The 26,430-nt window shown below is 41.6% G+C and overlaps 1 protein-coding gene across 1 annotated transcript in view; it reads right to left on the reverse strand.

Moving 5' to 3' along the window:
* Positions 1–25,249, reverse strand: part of KIF26A (kinesin family member 26A) — a 65,546-nt gene extending 40,297 nt beyond the window's left edge. Inside the window, exons 1-2 of the mRNA XM_026079581.1 lie at positions 24,869–25,249; positions 7,256–7,422 (exon numbers count right to left, since the gene is read on the reverse strand). Of these exons, the coding sequence (XP_025935366.1) occupies positions 7,256–7,422; positions 24,869–25,234 (533 nt within the window). The 5' untranslated portion in view covers positions 25,235–25,249. The remainder of the gene's footprint in view (positions 1–7,255; positions 7,423–24,868) is intronic.
* Between the last annotated feature and the right edge of the window lie 1,181 nt (positions 25,250–26,430).

Genomic DNA, 26,430 nt, shown 5'->3' on the forward strand with positions numbered 1-26,430 from the left:
CAACTCTGCTTCCTCCCTTGACTTGTTTGTCATTCACCAAGAATTTACTATGGTTACCCTTAACTATACTAAGCTCTTCTGTTTCAGCCTCACAAACTAGCCTAACTACCACAAGTCAGCACTAAAAGGTCTAACTCAGGATCCAATGAGTCACAAATTTTCTTCACCTTCTGGTGAACTACTTACTCATAACCCAGTTATCTACTTTATCTGTCAAAGAGATTTAAATTATGCCAGCTCTGCACAAAGTCAGGATACCAATGAATCCCAGCAGGGTAGAGGGTAAAAGTTTACAGCTATTAAATGCAGAGAACTGGTGAACTACATTATGAACTTAGCAAAAATTTAATTCTTGCTTTTAACAGAGCAAAAAAATGACAGACTGAAGCAATTTAGCTACAAACATCTTGAACATGGCAACTTAAAAAATGTACGTTTCATTTTTTGTGCTTTTTTCCCTGCATTAAATTCTGAAAGTACTGATAGTCATGGAATAATCAGGTTTAACAGGTTAGCGGTAATTTATACCTCAAGTGTTTCTAATACATTGTAATCTTCTTTCACAGAATTTGCATCACTGTCAACTGAACTACAGATTTTTGGTTGATGCTTTTAACATGTTTCTATGGTTACTTTCCAAGGTCGCATCATAGACTCCTGAACAGCAGTTCAGAAAGACAAAAGGCATTTTGCATCCTTCACCGTATTAAATAATTTATGAAAGTTAAGGCATCCTCATGGAAAAAATAAAAAAAAATAGGTTCTGAGGTTATTTTCTCAGCAACAGTTTAAAGCACAGTAAAGTCAATATCTCTACAGCAGCCTTCAAGAACGAGACTATTTGACTAATGTTCCATATGGTAAGAAATGCCAAGGAATACATTCTAAGTTTAGATCTATTTGTGCAAGCCTATATGAACTGCATGAATGGATCTTAAAGCAGAACATGTAGATATCTAATTTGCTACTGTCAGTTTTATCTTTTAAATGAGGCACCAGCTATTGTTTCAGAAAGAATTCTGAACCTAAAAAATGAGAAAATAAAACCGAGAAAATGAAGTTAAAATGGTAATGACAGCTTTTATTATTTCCATCATTTTTTCATGCAAAGCCACACAAATTTCATCTGCCCCCAAAACACTACAAATTCTGACTAGTGTAATGAAAGCTTGTACACAAAATATCTGAATCCTCTGCCTACCGCTACACTAGATCACAGTTTATTGGAACTAATTGAAGTGTCTGAGGCTTGGAACAAAAACACATTAGTCATTTAGTGGTTGTGCTAATATTGCTATGCCTTTCCTGCAGTTTCATTAGATACAGACTGCTTCAATACCCTAATCATATGCTCAGTCACAGCACAATCAGGACACAGAGTACTGACAAGCTGTCCCACCATGCCTAAAGCTGATAAGGTGTCTGCTCTATGAGTAACCTCAATTATTGACTATATTTTATGGTCAATCTAATGACCAAATGCTTATCAGTGAACCATCAGGTGCCTGTAATAGGATAGTGACCCTTAGTTTATATGTACCATTACTGCTCATTAGTGAATAATTAGATTCTTTAATCCACAACTCACAGGCATTAAAATATGATGGAATATCCTGAATCTAGAAAAAGACCACCACGCTTTTTTTAACTTTAAGATGTTCAATTACATTACTCGGAGATTGTGTGTTATGTCTTGTTAAGAAAAGCTGCTTGAAGAAAGCRTATCACATGTAATGTTTTATGCCATGTCTAAATGGACGTAGCTTTCTTAAACATTCAGGAATATGAAAAGAGTGGAGAGATAATAGGTCTGATTCACCATTCTGATTCCCCAGATTTATTAACTTAAATGGTTTTAAAGTAGCAAAGCCCAGCAGCACACTACTGCAAATAAAAACCTAAAAAACTTTCCCTCAAGTAAGTGCTATGTTTCAAAGAGTAACTGCTCCAACGAAAGCAGCTGGGTGCAAGGGAAGGTAGCTGCAACCACACAGCTGTTTCCCTGCTTTTGGAGGCAGTGGTCCTGGGGCAGCTAATGCAACCCCGTGACAAACGAGTTTGAAAAGACAGGAAACGATCCAATATCAAAAGAGATCAAAATTTAAGACGGGAGTTTGTTTGAKAGATAACTCCTTTGAATCAGCTACGACTTCCTGCACCTGCCCTGTCACAGCTCGGATCTTCCTCCCACCCTGCCCTGGTGCGCCAAGGCTGGCGCCGACACAGCGGCCCCAACCAGCAGCAGGGACGCCGCCACAGACATCACAAGCCACAAAGAGGTGGAAAGCACAGTCTGATGGTGATGGCTTCAATTTTTTGGGGGCCTGGATTCTCCTCTCAAGGGAGTGGTGTTTCCCCTTTTGGCAAATGGGCAATTTATCTCTTCCCAAGTGCATTCCCATTCCTGAGCTCCTCCTCCTCCTCTCTGCCTTTYGCCTTCCTATTCTTGGGAGCAAAACTTCCTCTCTTCCCCAGGTGCCCAGCTAACAAAAAACCTGACAGCTCATTACAGCTTTATACCAGCTTTTTTATAAATCTTTTTTTTTTGTTGCAAGCATAAGAGGATGCAGCCCACAGAATGGTCCTGTAACYATATTCTCAAATATTTTCATTACTAATATAAAGTTTGTTGAGGTTGTTTATATAAAAAACCCTGGAAACAGGTAGAAAGTTTGGAGTACTGCAGCCAGGCATGGCTCAGTCCATGCCAATGGACAGTGCCCAGTTGTGTTGTTGTTAAACCTGAAGAACACAAGACTAAGCTGCTCCTGCATTAGAAGGGTAAATTGGGAGCCTCTTTGCAGACATTAATGCYCGTATGCTGTACTTTTTGCTCTGGCTTTCTTAAAGGCTTTCATATTCTATCAGTGACCTACTGGGAAGATGCATTTTCTGCTAAATCCTGTAGCCCTTAGGTAACATGGCCATTGAGTAATGTTTGGCAATTTGCTTGTGTGACACAGTCATATGTTAATCAAAGCTTTTTTCCTTCTATGACAGATCAGATTGAGGGGGAATAAAAGCTTAAAACTGATTTAATTTCCTAATCTTCTACCAGTTTATAACATTTGGCTTTGATTTTGAATCGTTAGCACTTCCACTCCAGACTGTGCATTTCTAGGTAATGAATAAAATACTATTTTTTTAAAAAGCAGAATATAATTAAGCTTGAAGAAATTAAATAAGACATTCAAATGAGAAAGTGCTTTGGATGAATATGTAGATTTGGGCTGCATATATTCTTAACAAAATCAATGCACTCATTGCAAACACCATCTTAAGGATCTTCACTTGAACCACGGATACATCTTATCACCAGGCAAACATTTTGCTGCAGCTCTTAGTCATTATTTTCCAGGTGAGGACACAATCTCTTCTGTACTGCCTTCTGAGGCTGTGACCTTACAAACACAAAGCTATGATTTTCAGTGAGGAACAAATTAGAGTAACAGAAAAACCACACAACTAGAACAAAAACACACAGACCTCCTCCCTTCACAGGCACAAGACAGCACACAAGTCAAAGAGGGCTATTTCACTGAACAAAGACTCTAGTTTTAATGTGAAAGAAAACATTTACTTGCTGCCAGGAAATAACACAACAGCCCAAAAGCTGAGTGTTAGGACCTGTACAAACACCCTTAAAGCTGTTTCCCAAAAAACAAGAAGACTGGAAGCATTTATTCATGTGCAAAATTCCACATCTACTACTGCTGCTGCTAAATCAACCAAAGATGCAATTTCCACAAGGACCCTACCAAGCCTTTAACTTCCAAAGTAACTAACCCTGCACCACAATACACTAAAATTTAATATACATGCCTACTTTTGCCTAGCTGCTTTATTTCTATGACAAAACAGGCCTTTTCCCAACCCTAAGTCGCAGTCACAGCCCCTTCTACAAAAGGACTTTTGAAAAAAATTGGAGGTACTAAGAAGAGTTGATCAAAAGAGGGCAATGATTTAGAAAGTATATATATAATGTATGTATGTGTGTGTGTGCACGTGCATGTGCATAACTATCAATATAATAGTTGTACTTATTCCAGCAGGCAACAAGGAACAAAATGTGCCGAGCTTTGCATAACTCCAGAGTAAGAGACTGGCCCTGCTGTGAAGTTCGCAACTGAAATGGCTGGGGAGAAAAACATGATAAGGAAAAGACCACAAAACCCTGGGTATATGGACTGTATCGTAGTGCTAGTGCCATGACTTCTCTTCCATTTCAGGGTGCTTGCTGAGAGAGGACGGGACAGAGGAGAGAGAAGAGGATGCTGCCGCAAGGGATTTGAGGCAGGGACAACCTTCTCCCCCAAAGCGTGGAAAGCTGGATGGTGTGAAGGGACAGAGGAGATGACAGCGGGAAGGCCAGAGCAACAAGCAGTCAGCTGCAGCCAGATATCCCATTAATACTGAACAAAAGCAGCTGAAGCAGGTGGAACTAGTGATATCCTAATACTTGCAGTGCCTGGGGATGCCACTTCTCTACCCCAGTTCCCACCAGTATCTCTCTGACACATTCCTGAAGATCTCCTTTCTTTCCCCTCCCGCCAGGGACTGCAGGGCGCAGAGGGTGGGAGGAAGAGGTAATGCCAAAACTTGGGTCAGTCAGTCTCCATGGGAGGAGGAGGAGGAGGAGGAGGAAGAGGAGCAGTGGGGAGAGGGAGCCTTTCCTGGGACTGGGGGCTGATGAGGATGGAGAAGACTGGCCCAGGTCCACTCAATGGTATCCACCTGAGGGCCTGTCGAACATGTTTATGATTGCCAGGGATTGAAATGGATCTCTCTTCCCTCCTCCTTTGTGAAATTTTCTGCATTTCAATCTGTATGTTTAATCACAGTCATAACTGAACTTGTTTTTTGAATGCTTTCTTTTACGGAACAAGGGTTTCTTAGACAGGCTCTGGAATACTGAGAATGAACGCGGACAACACATGAAGCAGCAACATAACAAAACATCATGAAAATACTGCAGAACTAATTCACATAATTTTCTTTTAACAGTTATCAGCTGTCATTTCTTGCTTAAGTCTCTCTCTCCAACAACAACCACACACATAAAAAGAAATCAAAGTGCTTTCTGTAAAGAAAAAAAAAATTCAACCAATGTTGTTATTTAGTTAAAAAAAAATTGAAGAGAATCAATTTTGAACAGGGGAAACATGGGTAGGGAAAAAGCAATGTACTAATGGGCTGTAAAATGTTTTAGCTAGCACATAGCTGCTAAAGCTATAAAACTGATTCACTCAGGGCAAAGACAGATTAATGAGAAGCAATTAGGGCCTGATCCAAAGTCCAATGATGTCATTTGCAGCCTTGCTGTCGACTTCAAGAAATCTCTGAATCAAGCCAATGACAATCTGGATCTGTCACATCACAGTAAAACTAGAATAGAGTTTCACTGACAATGACAGAAGCATAACTGTGAAGAGAAGGTTTTGGATCTTATTTCAGATTGTTAGACACTGACTTCTTTCTCTCATTTCTGTTTTTTTTGTTGTTGTTGTTTTCTGGATTCTCCAGGGAAAGCTGTAGTCTTTACCTTTGCATAAAACATACACTGAAATAAATTCAAAATAGATTAAGCTAAATCAGAATAAGACTATTCATACACACAATCTGAAATACAGTAATATAAGATGTGCTGTTATCCAGTCTAGGTACTTTGGAGTGGATTCATTTGCCTTTAACCAGATAACGAAAAAAAAAAGATGTCTAACTGGGCTTTTCACCATACCCTTGCTCTATACTTCCACCAACTTCAAACACCTGTCTCAAAACTCAAACGTATCATCCTCTGTAGGTAACCATTTCTCTGTGCTGACAATAAAAGAAACCTACAGGACTTGGCTCAGACACAAACTACTAACTTCCAAACACTACACGTGGGGCTGTCATTGCCCAGCCTCATGTGCATAGGCAGCCTGAGCTATGTAGCCATATAATGCCACAGGCTCACTGTATTAAGTTCTTTTAAAAACAGGACTTGGGAAGCTGAGCTCCTTCTAAGGTCAGATTACAAGTTAATTTATACTAAAAGGCATTCTTTTAATGTTGCAAACAAGTTGAGAAGATCAAGGAAAAGGAAACAATAGAATTTCTACATTATTACATGATAAGAAGCATTCTCAGTGCATAAATTTTACTTTAATGCCATTCGTAGACATACGTTTTTCAATATTGTCTCAAAACATGTTCAGTTATGAATTAAAAAAGGAGTTTGGAAAGGAAGTACAAAGCCCTGTATTTTGTTGTTTTAAATACCATCTGCTTGACAGTGTATTGCATTTAATCAACATTGCTAATTACAACAAACATTTCACAAACAAACCTAACAGATCATTTTCATTATAAGACCCAAGAATGAAAAAAAAATGTTCCAGGCTCCCGCTAGAAATGACTGCTTTATACTGTTTTAACTGTTGTTAACCAGGAATGGAAAAAAACTTCTGTTTGCACATGTAAGCCATGCTACTGGATAAAAAAAATGAACAAATCTTATTTTTATTCCTCTCAAACAGATCATAGAGCTGTCAAAGACAATCATCTTTGACCCTCATTTTGAATAAATAGGAAGGAAACATATCCAAATGTGCATGCATCGTTTTCTGCCATTGTTTAGTAGACAAGTTTTCCTAGGCGGGATCCTCTGATTGTAGAGGAGAAAGTACATACAAGTGTTCTGGAAAATGCAAGCAAACATTTCACATGCTCGTGCAATAACTGCACTGGTAAGAGAAACAACACTAGCTCCAGTCAAGCCAATCATCAACAAATGAAGGTGAATTTAGTGTTTCTTTAGAGGAATTTCTTCTGAGAACGTAGAGATGTCAACTGCATGTGCAGGACAGACAGCTAGAGAGGGCACCTGTTCTCGCCTTTGCTCAGCTGGTGCAGACCTGATCTGAGTGGAAAGACCTTGTTATTTCAGCCTCGGCTCCACAGAAACCTGCTGAAGGACAGATTTGTTACAGGTGGAAATATCCGCTAAGGATTGGCAGAGACCACCATACATATTGTTGGTTTCTGGTCAATCAAGGTCCCAGCCGAGGTCTCCAGAGAGAAAAGCAGCACGTCACCAACACATCTCTGCTCCCCAAGGGTGGTGGAAATCTGCAGCCAGGGCAGAGTGACTGACTCTGCTGTCCGCTGGCAGCACATGTGACACATCTTACCCAYGGCAAAATCTCAAAGGCATTTCACAACCACTTAACATCCATTAGCAATTATGGAAACCAGAAAGGTGAAAAACTACCTTATGAAGAATGAAGCCGCAGCTGAGGTACCTGCGGAGACCCCGGCAGGAGCGACCAAACTCTGCGAGGCCGGCAAGCTGCCTGTCCCGGCTGGGTCCAAGTTGTTCTGCCCTGAGGTGACTTGCATGTTAGGACCATCCCGTCCACTTTCTGGTGCTGTTTCCGCCTGAAAAAAAATAAAACACATATACAGGTTGATATGCTTGCTGAATGAACCTTAGAGAGGCACTTCCAAAGCGTGTCTTTGCAAGGGCAGACACGAAGTTCAGCGGTAGYGGAGAAGTGGTACCACGGGACAAGCGTACCACAGTTGGCCCTGCAACTGAGAAGGTAAAAACCATGAGTGCAGCAGACAAGCAGAATGGCACAGAGACCCTTTGTGATGGGGACTGCACAGTTAAATAGTTTGACAGGCATGAAGAAATGGAAAACGATAAGCAGAAGCCTTTTGTTTCACAGTGTTATTTGGTAGCTGGTAGAACTGTTTATCTGCTTCAGTTGTAACTGTCAGGAATTATTTCTCAGTGGCACATCATCTACAAGACCTATCTGTTTAAGAGGAACTAACCAAACAGTCACATTTGTAACATGTTTCCACATGAATAACCCCAAGAACCAAGGAAAAAAAAATTGATTTTTTCTAAAACGTCTATACAGGCCTGCTTTTCAACATTATCTATCTTAGTAGCACAAGTACATGGCATTTTTGTCTCCTGCGAATAGTTCCAGTGGAAAAACAGGAGTGACTGGAGATGCATCTTCTCCAGCATAATGCATCTGTGGTATCTGAGGCAGGTTTGGAGGGGACGATTGTTTTGAGATTTTGCCAAAATATCAGACATCTGTATTGTGAAATTGTGTCATGTTGATATCTTCATGCTTAGGCCATTAACTCTCTCAGTGCCAAGTTCAATTAAGTCACATCAGTCAAATACTCACTAACAGTGCTGGGAAGGTCTCCTTTTAGGGAAGAACCTGCTCTATGTCTAAGAGCACTGAAAACTTAATTAAAGAAGACACTGCAATAAATATTTGTCAAAAGAGTTAATTGCTTCATGTATGATAATATATGATGTTTCTGTCATCTGAAATACTACTCTGACATTTCCAACTAATTAGCTAAAATAAATTCCAGAAAAGGAGACAGCCTTGTAATGAAGCACAAATGCAATTAAATGCTTCCTGGGATGCCACCAAATTTTAAAGTTTGTGCTGCCATAGATCATGTTTTACAACTACAGMTATGCAGACATGGTAATAGGGCCTTCCCAGTCACATACACACCCTCAACTTTCTCATACACTGAAAATCCAAACAGAGTTTTTCTCATGAGAACTGAGGCAACCCAGTTATTAGGTATCAAGTAAAAGAAAACCCTGCCAACCATGCAATGCTTGATTGAAATATGAAAAGCTGTCTGGAGTTTCATTGGACTCATTCCCACAGGTTCTGAGTGCTGAGTTCMCAGCTTCCAGTGAAGTCAACAAGAAGGAAGTAGGCTCAGCTTTCCAGAGGTCTGCTCTTTAAAGATTAATATTACTSTCAGTGCTATGAAGTGGCTGACTAATGCTTTCCTCTAGACTTTTACATGAAAAAAATACTTTTACAGACCTCACCGAAGAGATCTGAGGCCATGACATAGGGGAATATTCTCAAAGATTAACTTAACCCTAGTGAAGCTACTCTCCCTGGAAGTCTAACTGGAAACTTTGAATAACCACCCACAGAAACCCTCTTCTTGGTAATATCAAAGTCTCAGGAGACTAGATTTCTTACACTATGCAGGCAAAAGGGTAGAGGCCAAGCAGCACTAGAGGTCAAGACTAGTACAAAAAAMCGGTGTGCCAGCAACACAGGCTTACAAAACAAGGAAGCCCGTCTATCCCAGCTGCAATCCACTGGCAATGAAACAAATAGCCGTGAACTGAGATGCCTGGAAAAGGATCTGATTTGGTTACGTAGTTAAGTGCTTAAAACTAGGTGATGGAGTAATGAAGACAAGTGTTGGATAAAGCAGGTACTTGAGCATTAAGAAACTGAAGCAGGAAACGTACAGTCTCACCTAYACCAGCTACGGAAAGTGTATGGCACAGAAAAATAATGCAGCCTAGGAAACATCCAAATGTGACATAAACTGATACACAACACTAATGATGGATGGAGCTTACTACATGCTTAAGCAATTGATGGATTAAGAAATCTACAACAGATGCATAAAAGAGTATAACTGACAGAAGAATGCGTGACACAATGTCACGGAAACGATCAAACGTCTATGAGGAAAAGGCGGACTTATGATCTTTGGCCTAAGCTGCCGGATCAGCTGTAACGCCACGCTGCCCAGTGTGGTTATTGGCACGCAGTGCTATGCTTCACCTCATTAAGAAACCCAAGTGATGAAATGAGAGTTAAACTGAGCAAAGTGATTAAGCAAGGCTGAGCGAGACCGGTTCCCGGGGAGAAGCGATGAGAAACACTCTGGGGCAGGCACCTGTGGCTCACAGGCCGGCACACCGAGGGGCAGCCGCGCACAGTGGCCGGTGGCATAGTGGCCATAAGAGAGGGAAGTCCTACAGGCAGCCCCAGATGGGCTGACATTAGCAGTTGAATACTCTCATACATTCTGCCAAGATGACAATCATAACCCTCTGGGTCATGTCACCGTCRCCTCATATTAAAAATCACAACATCAAACTGAATTCCCAAGACACATTTTTCCATTCACTTTCAACAGGACTATGTTAGACAACAGGATTTTGAAACAAAGAAAATCATATATTGAAGCGAAATATTGAAAAAAAAATACAGAAGAAGGAAGGGGTTTCTAAGCAATCATACTTCAGCATAACAACCTCATAATCTAAAGGTAAAGGTGAACTCTGCAGAGTTAACATGATACTTCATGGAATTTTATGGCATAGTGTAACAGATTTGTGAGAACTCACCGGAATCTGTTACCCAGACCAGTTTTTTCTTTGTAACCACTCTGCTCATCTTCTGGCAGCTCTATTCCCTTAAAAGCTATTCACATTTAATAAAAATGTGAGCAATGGATAACACGCATGCTTTTTTCTCCACTTTCTATTCCCATGGGAACTTAAAAGCCTACATTTCTAAAAGAAACTAGTAGTTTTGGACGTATTATCAGCTATCTAACTTGAAATATCCAAGTCAAACGTGATTTTTCAGATGGCAGCAGCTCAATACCTTCCAAACACCGGTCTCCTACCCAAGGTATCTCAAGTCAGATGTCCTTAAGTTGCCATTCCTAGAATCGATAATCACTTCGGAAAACTCAAACTGCAATTTCTGGATGAATTCAGAAATTTTACTCTCAGCTCTGTGCAAGAAATTTACATCGGAGGAGGATGAGGGAATCCAAGGAGAAGGCACGTGTTCTTGGAAAGGGTAAAAATATGAAGAAAGACATGCAAGATAAATTCATCAGAAGACTAGCATAGGTACAGACAATCCATACCTTACCCTGGCTCCGCAGGTTCAGCAGAGCCCTGGCTGGCAGCCAGCCCCGGGGGCGCGGGGGCCCCGCAGGCACGCAGCCACCTGCCCTGCCCAGGGAGACGTGCCCATGGCGGGGGCGCCCACAGGCTACCACCCCGTTGACTTTAGGCTCCTAAGTCCTTCCAGCACTGCTGGAAAATGGGACTTCTGGCACCTAAGAGAGAATGCCTTAAAAATGCATTTTCAAGTGTCACCTGCTGATGTCCGTGCACAACCTGATCGCTGCACTCGGCTCAGGCTCCGAAAGGCTCTGGCAAGTTTAAAGCACCGTCAGTGCTGAAAGGTAGCCAGGGCTGTTTGTGGGCACTGTCCCACGTGCACACTGGGCGTCGCGGGCGCCGAGGCACCAGCGCCGGCAGCTCAGGAGCCCGGGCTCCCCAGCACCGCCGAGCCTGGCGCACCTCTGCTGCCAGGAACCAGCAGCACCCTGGCAGAAGGGAAGAGCAAAGACGATTCCGGGGAGACAGAGAAAGCAGAAGATGAGAGAAAAACAGGGAGGAAACAAAAGCATTGAGAAAGACGGCTCCACACATACGTCCGTCTTCGCAGCCGCCGACCAGAACTGCTACTGGTTCAAGAAAAGCCAGTTCAGGTATGAGGAAATTTGCCAGGTCCAAGTCATTTGCCCTGAGGTAGGAAAACTAAACACACATGGTGGGACCCTCCTGTACGCTCCGGTTTGTCACACAGCAGTTTCAGCTTGCTTCACTCACAGCTCCTGAAGGGTTAAGAATAAGACGAAGGGGCTTTGTTTTTAAATTAAATGCAGGAATTACCTCATGCGCTTCCCTCATCTCAGTCTACACTGTGTTCTTCTGGGGCTTGCGCGTAGAAAACGTAACCCTCCAGAGGAACAGGAGCAACTTTGCAGGACCTTTTTTTTTTTAAAGCACGCAAGTCAGCACAGGGAGAAGATGCCAGTAGGCTCCTGAGAGGGAACCRTGCTTCGCTGTTTACTGTATTTTCATAAATCACTCATGATCAAATACAGAAATCACAGCCTTGTCATTATGAAGTGTTACTGACTGCACTGAATATTTTAAATGTCATAGGCCTCCGCATGCGGAGATTAATGGTTCTTAATTTTCTAAGAAAAAGGGGGGGGGAGTAGAAGTCATTAACCCTCTGGAAACCAGTTAATCCTCAAAGGGCAAATTTCCAGAACTGCTTTTTAAGGCCTCACCTCCGCCATCCCAGGAGAAGCCGACAGTGCCCTACATCCCCTCACTGCATAGGGATGCCGGGAGGTGCGAAACRAAAAAGCCAGGAGCTCGCCCTGCCCCATCCCTGAATCCCACCGCGCGGACTCCCCACTGTGACCGAGCGGCAGGAAACATCTGCACAGGTTGGACAAGTCGGGCTTGTCCCAAATTACATTGTCAATAAATTTGCCATAGATGAAATCTCCAGGTACACAATGCTCTATCAGACCATTCCCTTCCTAAAGGGCAATTACAACCCTAACAAGCTCTTAACAAGTTTGATGTCCAAAGCCAAAAATTAAGCCATAATGTTTCCAGCTTCCTGAATATTTCTACTCTCTGGACATTGACCTTTGTGCAGGGAGCCAAAAAAGCCAGGCTAGCGCTGCCACCTTGCCCCTGTAGTTCATGCAAAACATGAGCTTGGTGACAAGCAAGAAAAAAAAAATTGGAATATAAAAACCTGCATGGAGAAAAATAAATCAATCCCTGAATAGCACTGTGATGGTAAAAAAAAACCATAAGGAAAAAAAACAAGAAAGTTGCAAGAGTTGCGAAAGAAAGTAATCGGATATGATGGCTAAACATAAGTATCAAGAACAGCTTCAGAGAAGAGGGAATGGAGAAAATTGCAAAAGCATCAGCACTTTATTCCCGTTTCCACTAACATCCATGAAGTTACATCCATGTGTCTGATACACATCCACATAATTAGTGAGAATTCAGTATGATTTGTTTCCTACACATGGTCCCATAATGAAAGCATTCAGCAGAACTTCAGTAGTGACTTGCATGTAGAGCTCTAGCAAGACCAAGTCTTGCTAGAGCCTGTACTGGGGCTCTTTTTTTTTTTTTTTTTTTTTTTTTTAAGTACCATTATGACTAGCAGGCAGCAATACAAAATTTTGAGGATTTGCTCTAACTTACCATTGTTCATTTTCAAACTAGAACGTCACAGATAATTAAATGATAAAAATTGCTTGGTGCAACAATTTTAGAATACATTAAAGCTACTGTTTGTATATTATATAACAATAAATAATTTTCCCCCTAAATGATTCATGCTAAAACTCTATGACCTGCTCCTGCTAACTGGAACAAATACGATTTAAATCTCTACCTGCATAAAGCTCACACTAACAACCCTCCTTTTCCCCAAGCGTGGATGAAATCCTGCATACATCTTCTACGTTAAACGTCTCCCTCTCACACTGAATAGCATTATGTAAAGTTAACAGGGCATTATAGACCAGGCTGAACTGAAACATGTTCTGGATAAACTTTTTACTACCACTTGACAATGTTTCTGCTGGGGCTCATTATAAAATATTAGGGCATTTTATAACTAAAATACACTACTGTAGTCACTTTATAACCTGCAGCTGCAATGTGGTAACAAGAATACCATTTCTAGTAATCTGCACCTAAACCTGTAGTTTCAGACTTTTACGTGCATCACATGTTAAATGTGAACCAAATGCAGAGCATTATATCCTTTTCCCCCAAAACAAGGTTTCAGCTAAGAGAGTTGCTAATGCCTGGCATATTGCCAAACTCTGAAAATGTGGCAGAAGGAGAAAGCCGCAGAAAGGTAAAATTAAAGAAGAATCRAGGGCCAGCCTGCTATCTCAGGCAGGAATGAATGCCACAGAGGAGATTCACAGGCAATCTCAGGGCCCTYGCTTTTTGGATTAATATGTGGGTTACTAACACAGGTTAAAGGTTTGGATCTTCACCACCAAAAATCACAAGCAGTATGTGCAGCATGCACAGATTGGGCCTTATTCTTAAACTGCACGGCATTTGCAGCCCGTTGCAGCCAGCACTGATATCCAGGGCGGTACAAGGACAGAGAAGAGGCAGCTTGTTCCTCCCTGTCAAGGGACTACTGATCTCACTCCGGACCAGAGGAGAACAGCTCTCAGATCTCCCCTACTTTCTGCTCCTCAGTCCCCAAGAGATTTACTGGCAGGTCTTGGTCAGGCCTTCTTCATCTCCGACGTGCCTGTTCCCTCCTCCAGTCTGCCCAGATTCCTGCACYGGGAAGACTCTGCAGCCAGGGCTCTGGAGAGCGCAAAGATGCCGTGGGGCAGCAATGAACCTGCTGCCCCTTTGCTGCCATTTCACACCCTTACAGTGACCCTGTCCTCTCTGATTCAGCAGGTTTCGCCATCCAGAGCTTCTGTACCAACACAGACGACTTCACATTTCAGCCACTCGGGACAGCAACACCAAAGAGGAAGCAAGTGATGCTCCGTCTCTTCTCCCTCACAGCTATCTGACCACTAATCACACAAACTTCACCCTCCCCGCTGCACATGTAAACCCACCAGCTGGAAAGTCAGGGTAACATGAAAAAGGGGTATCAAAAAAAAAGTAGTTCCTGCCACACACAAGCACTCTCAAATCATGACTTTTTATGTGCTGTGTATTGAAAACAGCCCGAGTAGAGGAACTGTTTCTTCTAATGCCTCCAGGCAAGCATCAGAAAATGTTGCTCTAAACCCTCCCCGCTGACATGTATTACAATAGTTACAGCCTCCAAAGCCAGAGCCAAAAAATATAGCTGTTTACTGCTTAGGGTGTTTCAATTTACCATTGTGGTCAAAATTAAAAATGAACTGTTTAATCAAACGGCAAATATACAGTTGAATCCCTGCTTTTTGTCAAACCCTGATATGAGCAGGCAAAGGAATTCATTAACAAGCTCATAATAATGCAAATTTCCATCAGCTTAGGATTTGTTTTCCTACGAGGAGACAAATGCTTTTCCATTAGGACAGTTTCCAATGGCCAGATGTGTCTTCGAACAAAAGACAAACAGTGGACATGTACAGAGCTTTGAATGAGGAGAGCTTGTGTCATCTTCCTGACAGCAACAAAATTTCTCTACAGCTTTAGGCAACTCAGTTAAAATCTCACTGTGCCTTGCTTTCTCCATTCTGCAAAATGGGCTAATCACATTCCCAAGGATTACAGGTCCTTGTTATTATAATTTTATTATAATTATTATATTATAATGGTTGTAATATAATGCCAGCAAATAAAAGGCAAAGGTGGATGGAGACTGTCATACCTAATTTCTATTTCAAATGCCTGTATATTAAATGTAACTACTTTAAAGAGAACACCCTTTGGGACCAATTTGCCTGTCAGCTACCAAGTGCAAGGTACCCCTTGACTAGTATCTTGCTTGAAATGGTATAAGCCCTAGTTATATGAAGCGTGAACTGCATCTTTAATACACCCAGATCTACAGAGCAAGGCTCAATGATAGGTGAACTCATGGAGCAGTGTAAGTCTGGGACAGTTCAGACCATTGATAATTGTTGAAGGACACCGAGCTTCCAATATAGGGAAGGAGCTGTGCTGTGCTACTCCTTTTCCCTTGCTGCTGTTCACTGCTGACCTGCTGTTTACTCCCCACCCAAAAGTCACATAGCAGTCATGATTCACTGTGACTGGAATGAAATCTCCAAGTTTGCGGATGTCCCAAAGCTCTTTAAAGTAGTCGAATGCCATTCCAATGATGAGGAATTCCAGAAGAACTTCCCAAACTTGAGTGGGCAAAGAAGTGCCCACTCAAGGTTCAACATAGATAAAGATTATGTATTTAGGGAAAAATAATCTAAACCACACCTAAATGCTGCTGAACTTGGAACTGGCAGTTACAACTCAGGAAAGATCTAAGAGTCACTGACAGTTCTCTGAAATCATCAGTTCAACAGGTGGCAGCAGCCAACAACACCAAACAAATCTTGGGCATCATGAGGCAGGGACTGAGAACAAGAAGGATGTTCACATACTGAGTACCAGTGCAGTTCTAGTCCTGCATCTCAAGACGGAGGTAGTGGAGAGGGAAACAACAGAGACAAGCAAGTAAAATGATCAAGGGGATGGAGCAGCTGCCTTATGGGGAGGGACAAAAAAAGCTGGGGCTCTGGTTTGGAGAGGAGAAGGCTGAGGGGCATCTGACGGAGGTTTACAAAGTCATGAGGGTGGTAGATAAGCTGAATGCAGAACTGCTTTTCACCAAACCTGCAATATAAGGGCTAGGGAATATTCAGTGAAACTAACAGGGTATTAGTTTAAAAGAAATGAAAGAAACTAAGTACTTCCTTGCACTGGGGTAGTGAACTTCTGGAACTCGCTGATAGAGGAGGTTGTAGAGGCAAAGAGTATCAGCCAGGTCAAAAAGCAACTAGACAAATCCATGGACCGCAGGTCCATAAAACAGATACTAAAGGGAATAGATGGGGATGTGCTTCCTCACCCCCCCAATTGTCAGTGCTGGGGAATATGAGCAGACTGCAGAGAGTGGCCAGGCTCCAGGGCTCTCCCTTGACAGCATCTCCAACTTCCACTGCTGGAGACACAGCCCTGGGCTAGATGGACTGCAGCTCAGACCCAGGAGGATGTTTCTTATGTTCTTATCATTCCCACCAGATCTCTGTGCTAGAGTTTTAGCTTAACATAGTAACAGGAGATTGGGGTATTCCCAYAGGCCCTTGTGAGTATTTCAAAGTCATCAGGAGAGGTTGGTCAGAGCATGAAGGGGATTCTCACACTGCTACTCCGCATGGACAGGGTAAACTTAGGCTCTTCCCAAGCCAGTCATTACATGGGTCCACTCTCCCCTTCTTCATCCTTCCACTATCTATCTTACCTCTTACACCAGCCTTGCCTGACTTTATCTTTGTGAGTTTGAGAAGTGGAAGGGGAGGTTCTGGATGGCAGATCCATTACCTTTCCTCAACAGCACCAAAAAAATCCATCGGTGGCCTCCTGCCTACGGCACCATTAAATGCTTCCCTCAGATAAGATGATCAGAAAAGAACAAACTCACCCAAATTTGGGACTGTGGCAGCTATACAAACCTAGGGGTATTAACTCACAAGCACTCAGGGCACCTTCAGTAGCTAAAAAGCTGGAAAAACCCTTGAAAGCACCAAACTCAAAAGAAAAATAAATACTTTGGAAATAGCTTAATTGACAAGTTTGAAAAATGCCTAACCACAACATCAGTTTATATAACAATTTATATAGACTCACTTCCCTAAAAGTGTTTTATACTTGAATCTTACAAGTACTACTTTAAGATTCAAAGCAAACCTCTAATTATTGATCCTTCGTTATACTGGGAAATTACCTCATCGTAGTCTTAAAGTTCTATTTATAAGTTTAATAATCTCATCATTGATTACGGTGACTGTATTCTAATTATAAATCCATTACCTTTCCAACAATGAAATAAAATCAATAGTGCACATAAATGAAAAAAAGGAATTTAAATGCATACATTAATGCCATTTCAACTAGCAGTACTTTATGCACCATCTCTAACAAAACTGTGCCACATCATTAGCAATAATGTGAAAAATCTTTTTCAATTAACAGAGTTGATTTGATACTATGTTCAGTAAAGTGGCAATCCATTTCCATTAAATACCCACATATGAAATGCTTGAAACATCTATGAACTCCATCTATACATCATAAATTCTCACCCAAGTGCTGAAACAGAAATATAGATACATTTTCTATTGATGCTTTTTAAACTTCCTTTCAAAAGCTACACTCACTGATGATTCTAGTTCCAATAACAAGGAGCATCAATATTTGCCACGTGCACAGCCACTCATGCCACAAGACCATGGGAGATGCATCTGGCAATGGTCACACTGCACCCAGTCTACTCTTCTGACTACCTCRAGTCCCACTATCTGGACGTGCCACCATTCTAGTACTCAGCCTACCTAGCAAATATTAAATTCAAAGTGCTTTCCAAAAAATGTGTGATGGTCAATCCCATTTTACCCAGGTAGGACAACTGGGAAATGCTCACTTCAAGTGCAGCCACGTAAATCAATTCTTTCCATTTGGTATACACAGGACTGTTGTGAAAGACTTTTCCTCCACCAGCCTTCACATAACCAAGTGAGCTCATCTGTCTGGTTTTCTGCTGCACTCACTTCTGAAATCACAAGGCATTATTCTGCTGGAGTCCACCAGCAACACCCACGGTTGCCAGTGCAGAGCAGTGGTGATCTTATGAAAGCATTTCTGGATTAGATACACAAAAAAAGAGTCTTTCTCAAATGTCTGATGACACTTCTGAGGTCCAGGCAAAAACTAAGAGCCTTTCTTATACAGCARTTTCCAAAAGGGGAAAAAAGTGGGGTGCGCTGATTAACAACTAGTTCGCTGGAGAGTTCAGAATGGAGCATATGCATAGCATAAATGGACTAGCAGGAAGTAAGGAAACTGAAGCGAATTGGGTGAACAGGCAAGACCATCACAAAGAAACCAGTTCAAGAGGGACAGTAGAAAAATTAAATATTTGGAGTAAAAAAAAAAGAAGGAGATTTTCTATCTTAAAGGGTATGTTATGAAGTATTTGCTGGATGAGAGAAAGACCTGTGGACCTACCTCCCCCTGCTACTTTGTACAGGAAAATTTGCACTCCCATGGTATTTTCAGGGCATTGCTCAGGAAGTTACACTAAGCATTTCTGGAAGTTTTGAAGGCAATTAGCCTCAGTAACAGGCCTTGAGAGAAGATGAGACACGACAAAGGTAAATTCGACAGATTATCATTTGCAAATAACCTCTAAAGTCTGCTTGTCTTAAATCTACCCTTGATGAGTACAGGTGAAGTCTGGGCCAACATTCTTTATTATTGCTTGTTGACTTCAGTTGTCAACAAAGGCTAGTACGGACTTGTTTCCCTGCGAGAGCTATAATAATAACTGCTTAGCCTCGAGGAGCGAAGGATCAGAAGAACTGTGTTTTCAGGTGGTAATTTGAGCCACAAGAGGGTCTGAATCCTGAGGATACTCCTTATCCATACCCTGTCCCACAATGGTAAAACTGACACTGTGGCAGAAGTGTCAAATACACGACATAAAGAGATAAAATCCACACCCTCACCTAAGAAAATATTCATTTCCATCTTGTTGCCAATGCCCCTTAAAACAACTCTTACCATTTTAGCCCAGCTCACTGTGATACATGGGTTTTACTTAAAAAAAAAAAAAAAAAAACATTTTCGTTGTCAGAATCCTGCACTGGGGGCAATTAAAAAGATTTTTAAAAAGTAAAAAGAGCATGGAGTTTTTAGCAATTAAACAAAATGTAGGGCTATGTTTTTATGTGCATGTTTAAGGCTGAAGTTGTAACCTTGCTTCATTGCAGGCTTCATAATCTCATCTGCTAATGCGGTGGCTGGGGCAGGGTCTCACTGATAAGTCTGAACGCAAGGCACTGGCATCAGCACCGCTCCCCTCATCGCCCCTCTCCTCTGTATTTGCTAAGGCAGCACAGCGCTATGCAAGGCAACAGCAATGCAGCTAAAGCTAAAGGGAAAACAGAAAAGCCTCTGTGGAGTCCCGGCCCCACTGACAGTCCTGGGTTTGCTACTGACTTCTGCAAAGCCAAGGCTTTATACGTGGAGTCACAGAAATGTCCCAGTGCTCAGTCATCCAACTGACTCATGGATGAGATTAATGGCCAAAGCACCGCATTTAATTTGTTTCGTTACAAGATCCTCAAGTACATTTCTCGCACTCTACTAATAAAAGGTCACTGAGAAAGCTATCAAGAAAGATTCTAAAAATGAATTTAAAAATCCATTTTGTGTGACATTTATCAATGGAAAAAGGTAAATGCTGGAAAGTAACTTCTGTCATTCTTCTGTTTTCCACAGTCAGCATTTTTATTATATCTTCTAAGCAAAATATAAGTCATCCTCTTTATAAACAAACAAAGCAGATTTGGAGAAAGTTAACATGGGCTGAACTGTACCCTCAGATAAATCCATCTGGATTACATTAGGATAAGTAGAAGACTTATTCCTAAGAACAACAGGATACTTCGAATTGTGACTAAAATAACTTTCAAAGATTTTGCACATAAAAATAAATGAACATAACACTTTTAATTTCAGAGCATACACACCAGTTTACATGTACTGTGGTCCTCACCCTGCCCTCCCCCCCCAAATCAGGCCATAAATGTACACGTAACTTAAAGTTTGTGAATAATCTAAGGGACATACATTGGAATGCTGATAAATTTATAAATTTTAGATACATATGYTTTAAAAGTTTTACTTAAGTAATTTTTTCTAGTATTCCAACTTTTCCAATTTCCTAACAGCACATTCTTTAATATTTTAAAGCAACTTAGAAACTGGTAAAGAGCTAAGGAGCCACAATATTTTGCCTTATAACCAATACCATTTGTTTATATGTGAATTAGAAAAATAGTGTGCCAGGGATTTCATTTTGCATAAGATGAAAGAGAAAGCAATTTGCAAAACAAGCTCTATTTCACTGCAGCGTTTTTCCGGCACATGGGATGGCTACATTACCACTTTTATTAGTATGCAGTATTATATACTACATAACACAGTTAATTGAAAACATACTGTTGGACCTCTTTTCTCCACAATAAGCAACACATGCAGATACTTCTAATATGTGTACAATGTGTTTTCAATGATTTTAATTTTTAACATCTCAGCCAAATTCCGGTGTAACTAAGAAGTCTAAATTCCCCTTGTAACTCTCTGTTTCTGTATTAAACTGAGTGGTAATGCTGAGCACTGCTACCACATGTTGTGTTTCATTTGAGTAGTAACCTTACATTCAGTTGTCAGGTCTAGAATTAAAAGCATCGATATAAAAAACTATTTATTAATTAAAGTTGTCAGTGCTCCACTACAAATCAGTTGTCTTACACAAGAGTTATATCAGCTCTCTTCCCTTCACAGCATTCACTGTCTGATCAAACTACTTATCAGTGCTGCTGGTTATTATTCTTAGTAATTTTTCACGACAGGCCACTTGAGTAAAGTAGCTGATTACGCTCTTCACCTTTTGCATCTTGGTTGTGATCCTAGTTCTTCCCCTCCCTGGACCTTCCTCCAGATGCTTAATTATTGTTCCTCTTAATGGCTCCTGAAGCCCACAGTTATTATTTTGGTTTGAGCAGCACCCACACTACACTTCAAAGACACGTTCCTGTTCCAAAAATGTATAATCTATATAATGGATTTTCAGTCTTGAGCTCCAAACATGTATCAAAAATGTACGATGTTCTGCGCTCCTGACCAGCATTCAGCCCAGCAGTGACTTTGCAATCCTGAGTGGCATTAGGAGGTAATACATGCGAGCTTGGGGAGGAAAATGAAAAAAGCAGAAATCTGGTCATTTTTTTCTATCTGCAAACAATTCCACCACCTTCACTGTTAAAACCATCCATAAATAAAAAATATGGACCCTGGAGAAATGGTTGCACGTGCTGGGTCCTCTGCGGCATGGCAGTCGCACACGGCGGTGCTCTGTGCCCTCTGCGAGTCCACAGGGAGGCAGCTCGGGGCGGCCGCGCCGCCCAGCACCGGCTGCCGGAGAGCAGGGCTTGCCCCGCTTCGCCCACCCAGGCTCCACCGGCACCAACGCAGCAACAGCACCTTCGGCAGACAAGTCGAGCCAAGACAGACGTCTCCGATAAGAAGGATGCAGTGCCTTGTGGAGGTGCCTGTTGCTCTCCCGTAGCTATAAAGGAAGCCTGGGTAATTACCTTCAAATAAACATCTGTCTTTTTGGCAGCTAAAAATAGATGAGACGAATCCCAGCCTTTATCTGCGTCTGCCTTCCAGTCTTTAGAAGATGAGTCATGCTTACTTCATACGCAGCACGGAGTTAAATCACTGAGATGTGAAGTACTTGAACTCCTTGGTAGGAAACTGTTATTCAACACTTGTTTTGAAAAGAACTCTCTCATATGAAAACAAGGGACAGTTATAGATTTTGAATGAAACAGCAGTTTTTACAGAGTAGTCAAAATACCTAACATCACAACTGAGAGTATAAACTCCCTGGGGCAGGGGCCATCATTTTTGTCTGCAGTATCTTGCTTAAAAGGGGCTGAGGACTCCCAAGACACAATCACATTACACGTAATACATAATGTTCTTTGTGATTCAGTGTTATCCTTTTTACCACTTTTGTTTCCCTTGCTCCAGAATTCTTCAAGGCAGACCAGCCCTGCCCCACAAGAAGAGGAGACAGATTGCTAAGGAAGGACACCTCCAAATACATGCATCTTCCACAGCCCTCTCCAGGGTTAATCTTAAACTTAAATCCTATCTGCAACTTGAAGAAAGAATGGCCAAAATCATGTATGTAAGCATGAATGGAAATAAATAGACCAGCTTATGTCTTCTACTAGCTACACTGGTGCTGTATTTTGAAGATTTGCTCCACAACTGCAACACTGAGGTTTTCTTTGATTCCAGTGAAATGCCAGAGTCTGAAGAACAACTCAGAACTCTCTCTGGGTGTCCACCAACCTCTTCATTTTGGTGATGCCTCATCTGGAACAATATATCCAATTTGGGGCACTGCTATTTAGATGGATATGTGCCAACAAATGACAATTTAGAGAAAATTACAAGACTGATCATAAGTCTAGAAACCATGACCAACAAGGAAAGGCTGAAGGTTTAGTTGTTGGTTGTTTTTTTTTTTAAATATAGAAGAGACTAAAGAGAAACATGATAACCAACTTTGAATACATAAAGTATAGCTATTAAGAGGAACAGAATAAACTCTTCTCTGTGTCCACCAACTGACAACTGGAATAACGGGTTTAAATTACAGCACTGGAGATCAGGTTAAAAAAGAAAAAAAAAAAGAAATCAAGAAAACCTTTCTAATGAGAAAGGAAGTTTAACATCCGAACTGACAACCAGCAGAAGTTGTGAAAATTCAATCTTTGCAAAACTGTGAGGTGAGCTGAGACAAGCTTTGGACAAGAATGTCCTGCAGTGGATGCCAGCCTAGGCAAGGGCTAGACTAGCCAGTCCCTGAAATCCCTCCCAGGCCTGATTCCTCTGACACCTGTGATTCCTCATGGGAAAAGTGTTGGGCAGGGGGGCATGTTCTGCCTTACCCAAATAGCTTCATCAGACATGAGGTTCCCAATAATATAAAAAGGCAGTAAGACAATTCAAAGAGGCACAGAAAACAGAATTCTGCCCACCAGTCTTTAATAACCACATTTGGACTTAAAAAAATAAATAAATAAATAAAAATCCTAGCTTCTCTCCAGAAACTGTTTCTAAATCTACATCGTCCTTGCAGCTAACTGGATCACACCCAAGCAGTCTCCAACACTCACAGTCTAAAGGTGTTTGTCCTTAATTAAAGGTCACTGTTTTCCAAGCTACTGATTTTTGCCCGTTTCTAGATCACACTTAAGCTCTGTTGCATTATACACATGTGGTTTTTCTTCACAGGGGTTAAATACAGGGTTTATCATAGAATAATGCAGTGGTTAGGGGAAACCACATCTATCAGTCAGTATGGTTAAGCAGGAAGAAATCTGGAGCTGGGTGCTAGTGAAATATTTAAGACAAGAGTAAGGGCAGACAAGGACTGAGCAGGGAAATGGAAATACTGCTTCCAGAGAGTGCAGGCTTTTTAAGCCAGTAACTTTCCAATTTCTTCTGTTTCTGTGATATACACAGAATTTTAAAAATACCATAACGTCACATGCTTTACATGGGCCAGAGTGATGCCTAATGTATGGAGTAGCATTTTACAGAACACCACTCATTGTAGCCGTTCCCCAAATACTATGAAGAGTTGAATTGACCATTTTTTCCTCCTTTTTCTCAATGTAATATGATCAGAGAGCAATGCGACATCTGTGAAGATACACTGGATTTAAGTGGGGATCCTTCAGAGGTGGGATACGTGTGCATTCACATATTTCCATACAAGCGAGAAGTACCGGAAGGAGGAATCAGTTCTCCAAGCCTTTACTGGAAGCAAACACAACCGCCATCCTGGAGCAGTAGTGTTACACAACAGCACTCTTAAATATCTCAGACGATCTTGGAGCTCAGTCAGCTCAAAGCTATGAAGCAATTTTAGGTATATGAAACTGTATATAAGGCATTTATGTCAAATTTAAAGCTGCCTAGCACCAATGTCCCTGGTGTTGCAAAATGTATTACAAATGTCTTTTAATGACAAGCAGAGAACTTCTATTTGTACATGTCATCTGAATGTCAGCAACGGCAGCAGTGCAGTGTTTCTTCACACTCCCTCTTCACTGTCATGGGAAAGCAGTTTAGGAAAAAGTCTTAGTCAAAAAGGATCACTATATCTTCTTCTTCCTAGCAGCCTTCCAAAGATCTGGAAAATCACAAATCTGTAATGAACTTGCTTCTTAAGGTAACATGCTCCTCTATAAAGCTTTTTGCTTCCCCGCAGGGATGATCTGTTTTTAAAGCATACGATGAATACAGAATACACTGATCCAATATCCACAACACTTGCAATCTAACTGCAATGGCATTTACAGAGATATGCCGTTTGTAGTAACCTTTTGAACATCCTTCTTCTTTAGAGCCAACTGTTTTGCAACACATTTAACCTGAAGATTAAATTTCTCTATCACAGTATACCAACAGAATCCACCAAATTCAATACAGCCTTAGAAATTCAGCATTAGACTTGAGGGTCGAGTTCATCTTTGATATACCTTCCAAGCAGCTCCCAGAGTTTCATGTGACAAACCTGGCCTTTTATGTTTTCTGAAGTGGTCATCAGGTATGTGACAGCCAAACAACATCACCTGCATACATGAAGCTAAAACAGGTACAAAGACATCTGAGGGAAGGATCTCACCACCTGAGATAAGAAAGCAAATTCTCCGTGACATCTGAGAGAACATCATTCAAAGCGCTTTTTCAACTCCTCAGTTCTTGAAACGTGGTTTAAAAGAGATTAGCTGATTCCTGCTAAGATATATATGTACACATATAAATTTTATCTTTACCTCTCAGTATACACACRCACACGTACATATGGCTACTTACTAGACAAGCCTGAGGCAGGAAGCTGTTCACCCTGGAGATGCTCCACATGCCCTCCAGGTACTGCTGAGCTTGGATGGTCACGGAGCTCAGAGCACCGCTGAGACCGCTGGGGGCCACTGTGACTTGAACACTGGAGTTTGGAAAACTGCCCGCACCTTGAGGCCATCCGAGTCCCTTCTTTCTCTCTGTCCCAGAGAAGAGATTTGGTGATTTTCCAGACTGTCTGCCCACTGGCCCAGCAATGAGCGGCAGGTCTCTCTGGGAAGAGACGGCGACCATGCGGGGCACCATGCTGGTCACCGCGGCGGCGCCCGGCGGCAGGTCGGGCATTTCRGGGTGGCTGGCTTGGCTGAGGGTGTGGACCATCTGAATGGCTTCCTGCTTCAGCTGGTTCAAGTGAGTGGCACAAGTTTCACATCTGCTCTCTCCTTCATTCCTGTTTTTCTGTAAATAGTCAGGCACTTGAAGCTTGTCAAAAATTAAAGCTGATAATCGTGGGTCCTAAAGAAGGGGGGGAAGCAGAAGAAAAAACAATATTGAGTAGAAAGAAAGAAAGAGAAAGAAGAAAAAGTTCTCTGTGACTTGCTCTTCACCCACCAAAGTCCTTGAAAGCTATCCTGGTAACTCTCAGGTTTCTCTGAATACCCCAAAAGATTCACAGGTCACAGCTGATTAATAAATCATAAGCAGCCTCATTTGTATGAGGCCCAGCATGAAAATTATCAGCAGAATTTCACAGTGGGGCTTGTGGTGCGCTTGCTAACTACTTATTCGTCTAATTAACTCTCCTTTTGAGACATCACATGTGCCCGTGTTTCTCGTGCACAGGGACAATGTTAGTGCTGATGCTGACCCTACAAATATCATAACGCATTTCAAACGCATACCACCATTTTAAATCCAGGAATATTAGACCTCAGAGTATTCAAAAAAATTAGTGCATGACCTGGTAAACCTTTCGTTGTCCTCACCCTCAGAGGAGACTAATCAAGTGGCATGAGAAACAGTTTACATGGTACTGCCCACAGCTGGCTCCTCTGCTAGCAAGGCCGTTATTTCTGATCTCTGCAACCCAGATGGTGGCAATATTCCCTTCCGCTACAGTTGCTTTGATGAGAAATAGATTTGAGCCTGCAGCCATGTGTGAAGGTGTGACAATGTGCACACCAAGAAGCTGATTTAAAAGCAACACCTATTTTGTTTCCACAAAGCAATTTTTCTTCCCCTCCCCCTGGCTAGTCCATTTTAAGGCTGCCCAGACACTTTAAAACCCAGCACTGTGTTTCCAGTTCAGAGATAGAGTTACCCATCTCCTAAAACACACAAATGCCTTCCCATCCCCAACCAGCTACTGTAGAGATTAGTCAAGAGATTAAATCCAGCTGTGTTGTAAATCTGCTATCAAGACTAATGCCAGGCAGTAAAACCAACCAACTTCACACACTCTTGTTGAGCTCTCCAAACAATTAAGGTTTTAATGAAATCACAGTGCAGCCAAAAGGTTTATTTGTTTAATTATTTTAAGTGAAAATATTTAGTTTGCTTGTTAATAATGAGGGCAG

Source organism: Apteryx rowi, unplaced genomic scaffold (assembly GCF_003343035.1).
Source record: "Apteryx rowi isolate R43461 unplaced genomic scaffold, aptRow1 scaffold_5, whole genome shotgun sequence".
NCBI lineage: Eukaryota > Metazoa > Chordata > Aves > Apterygiformes > Apterygidae > Apteryx > Apteryx rowi.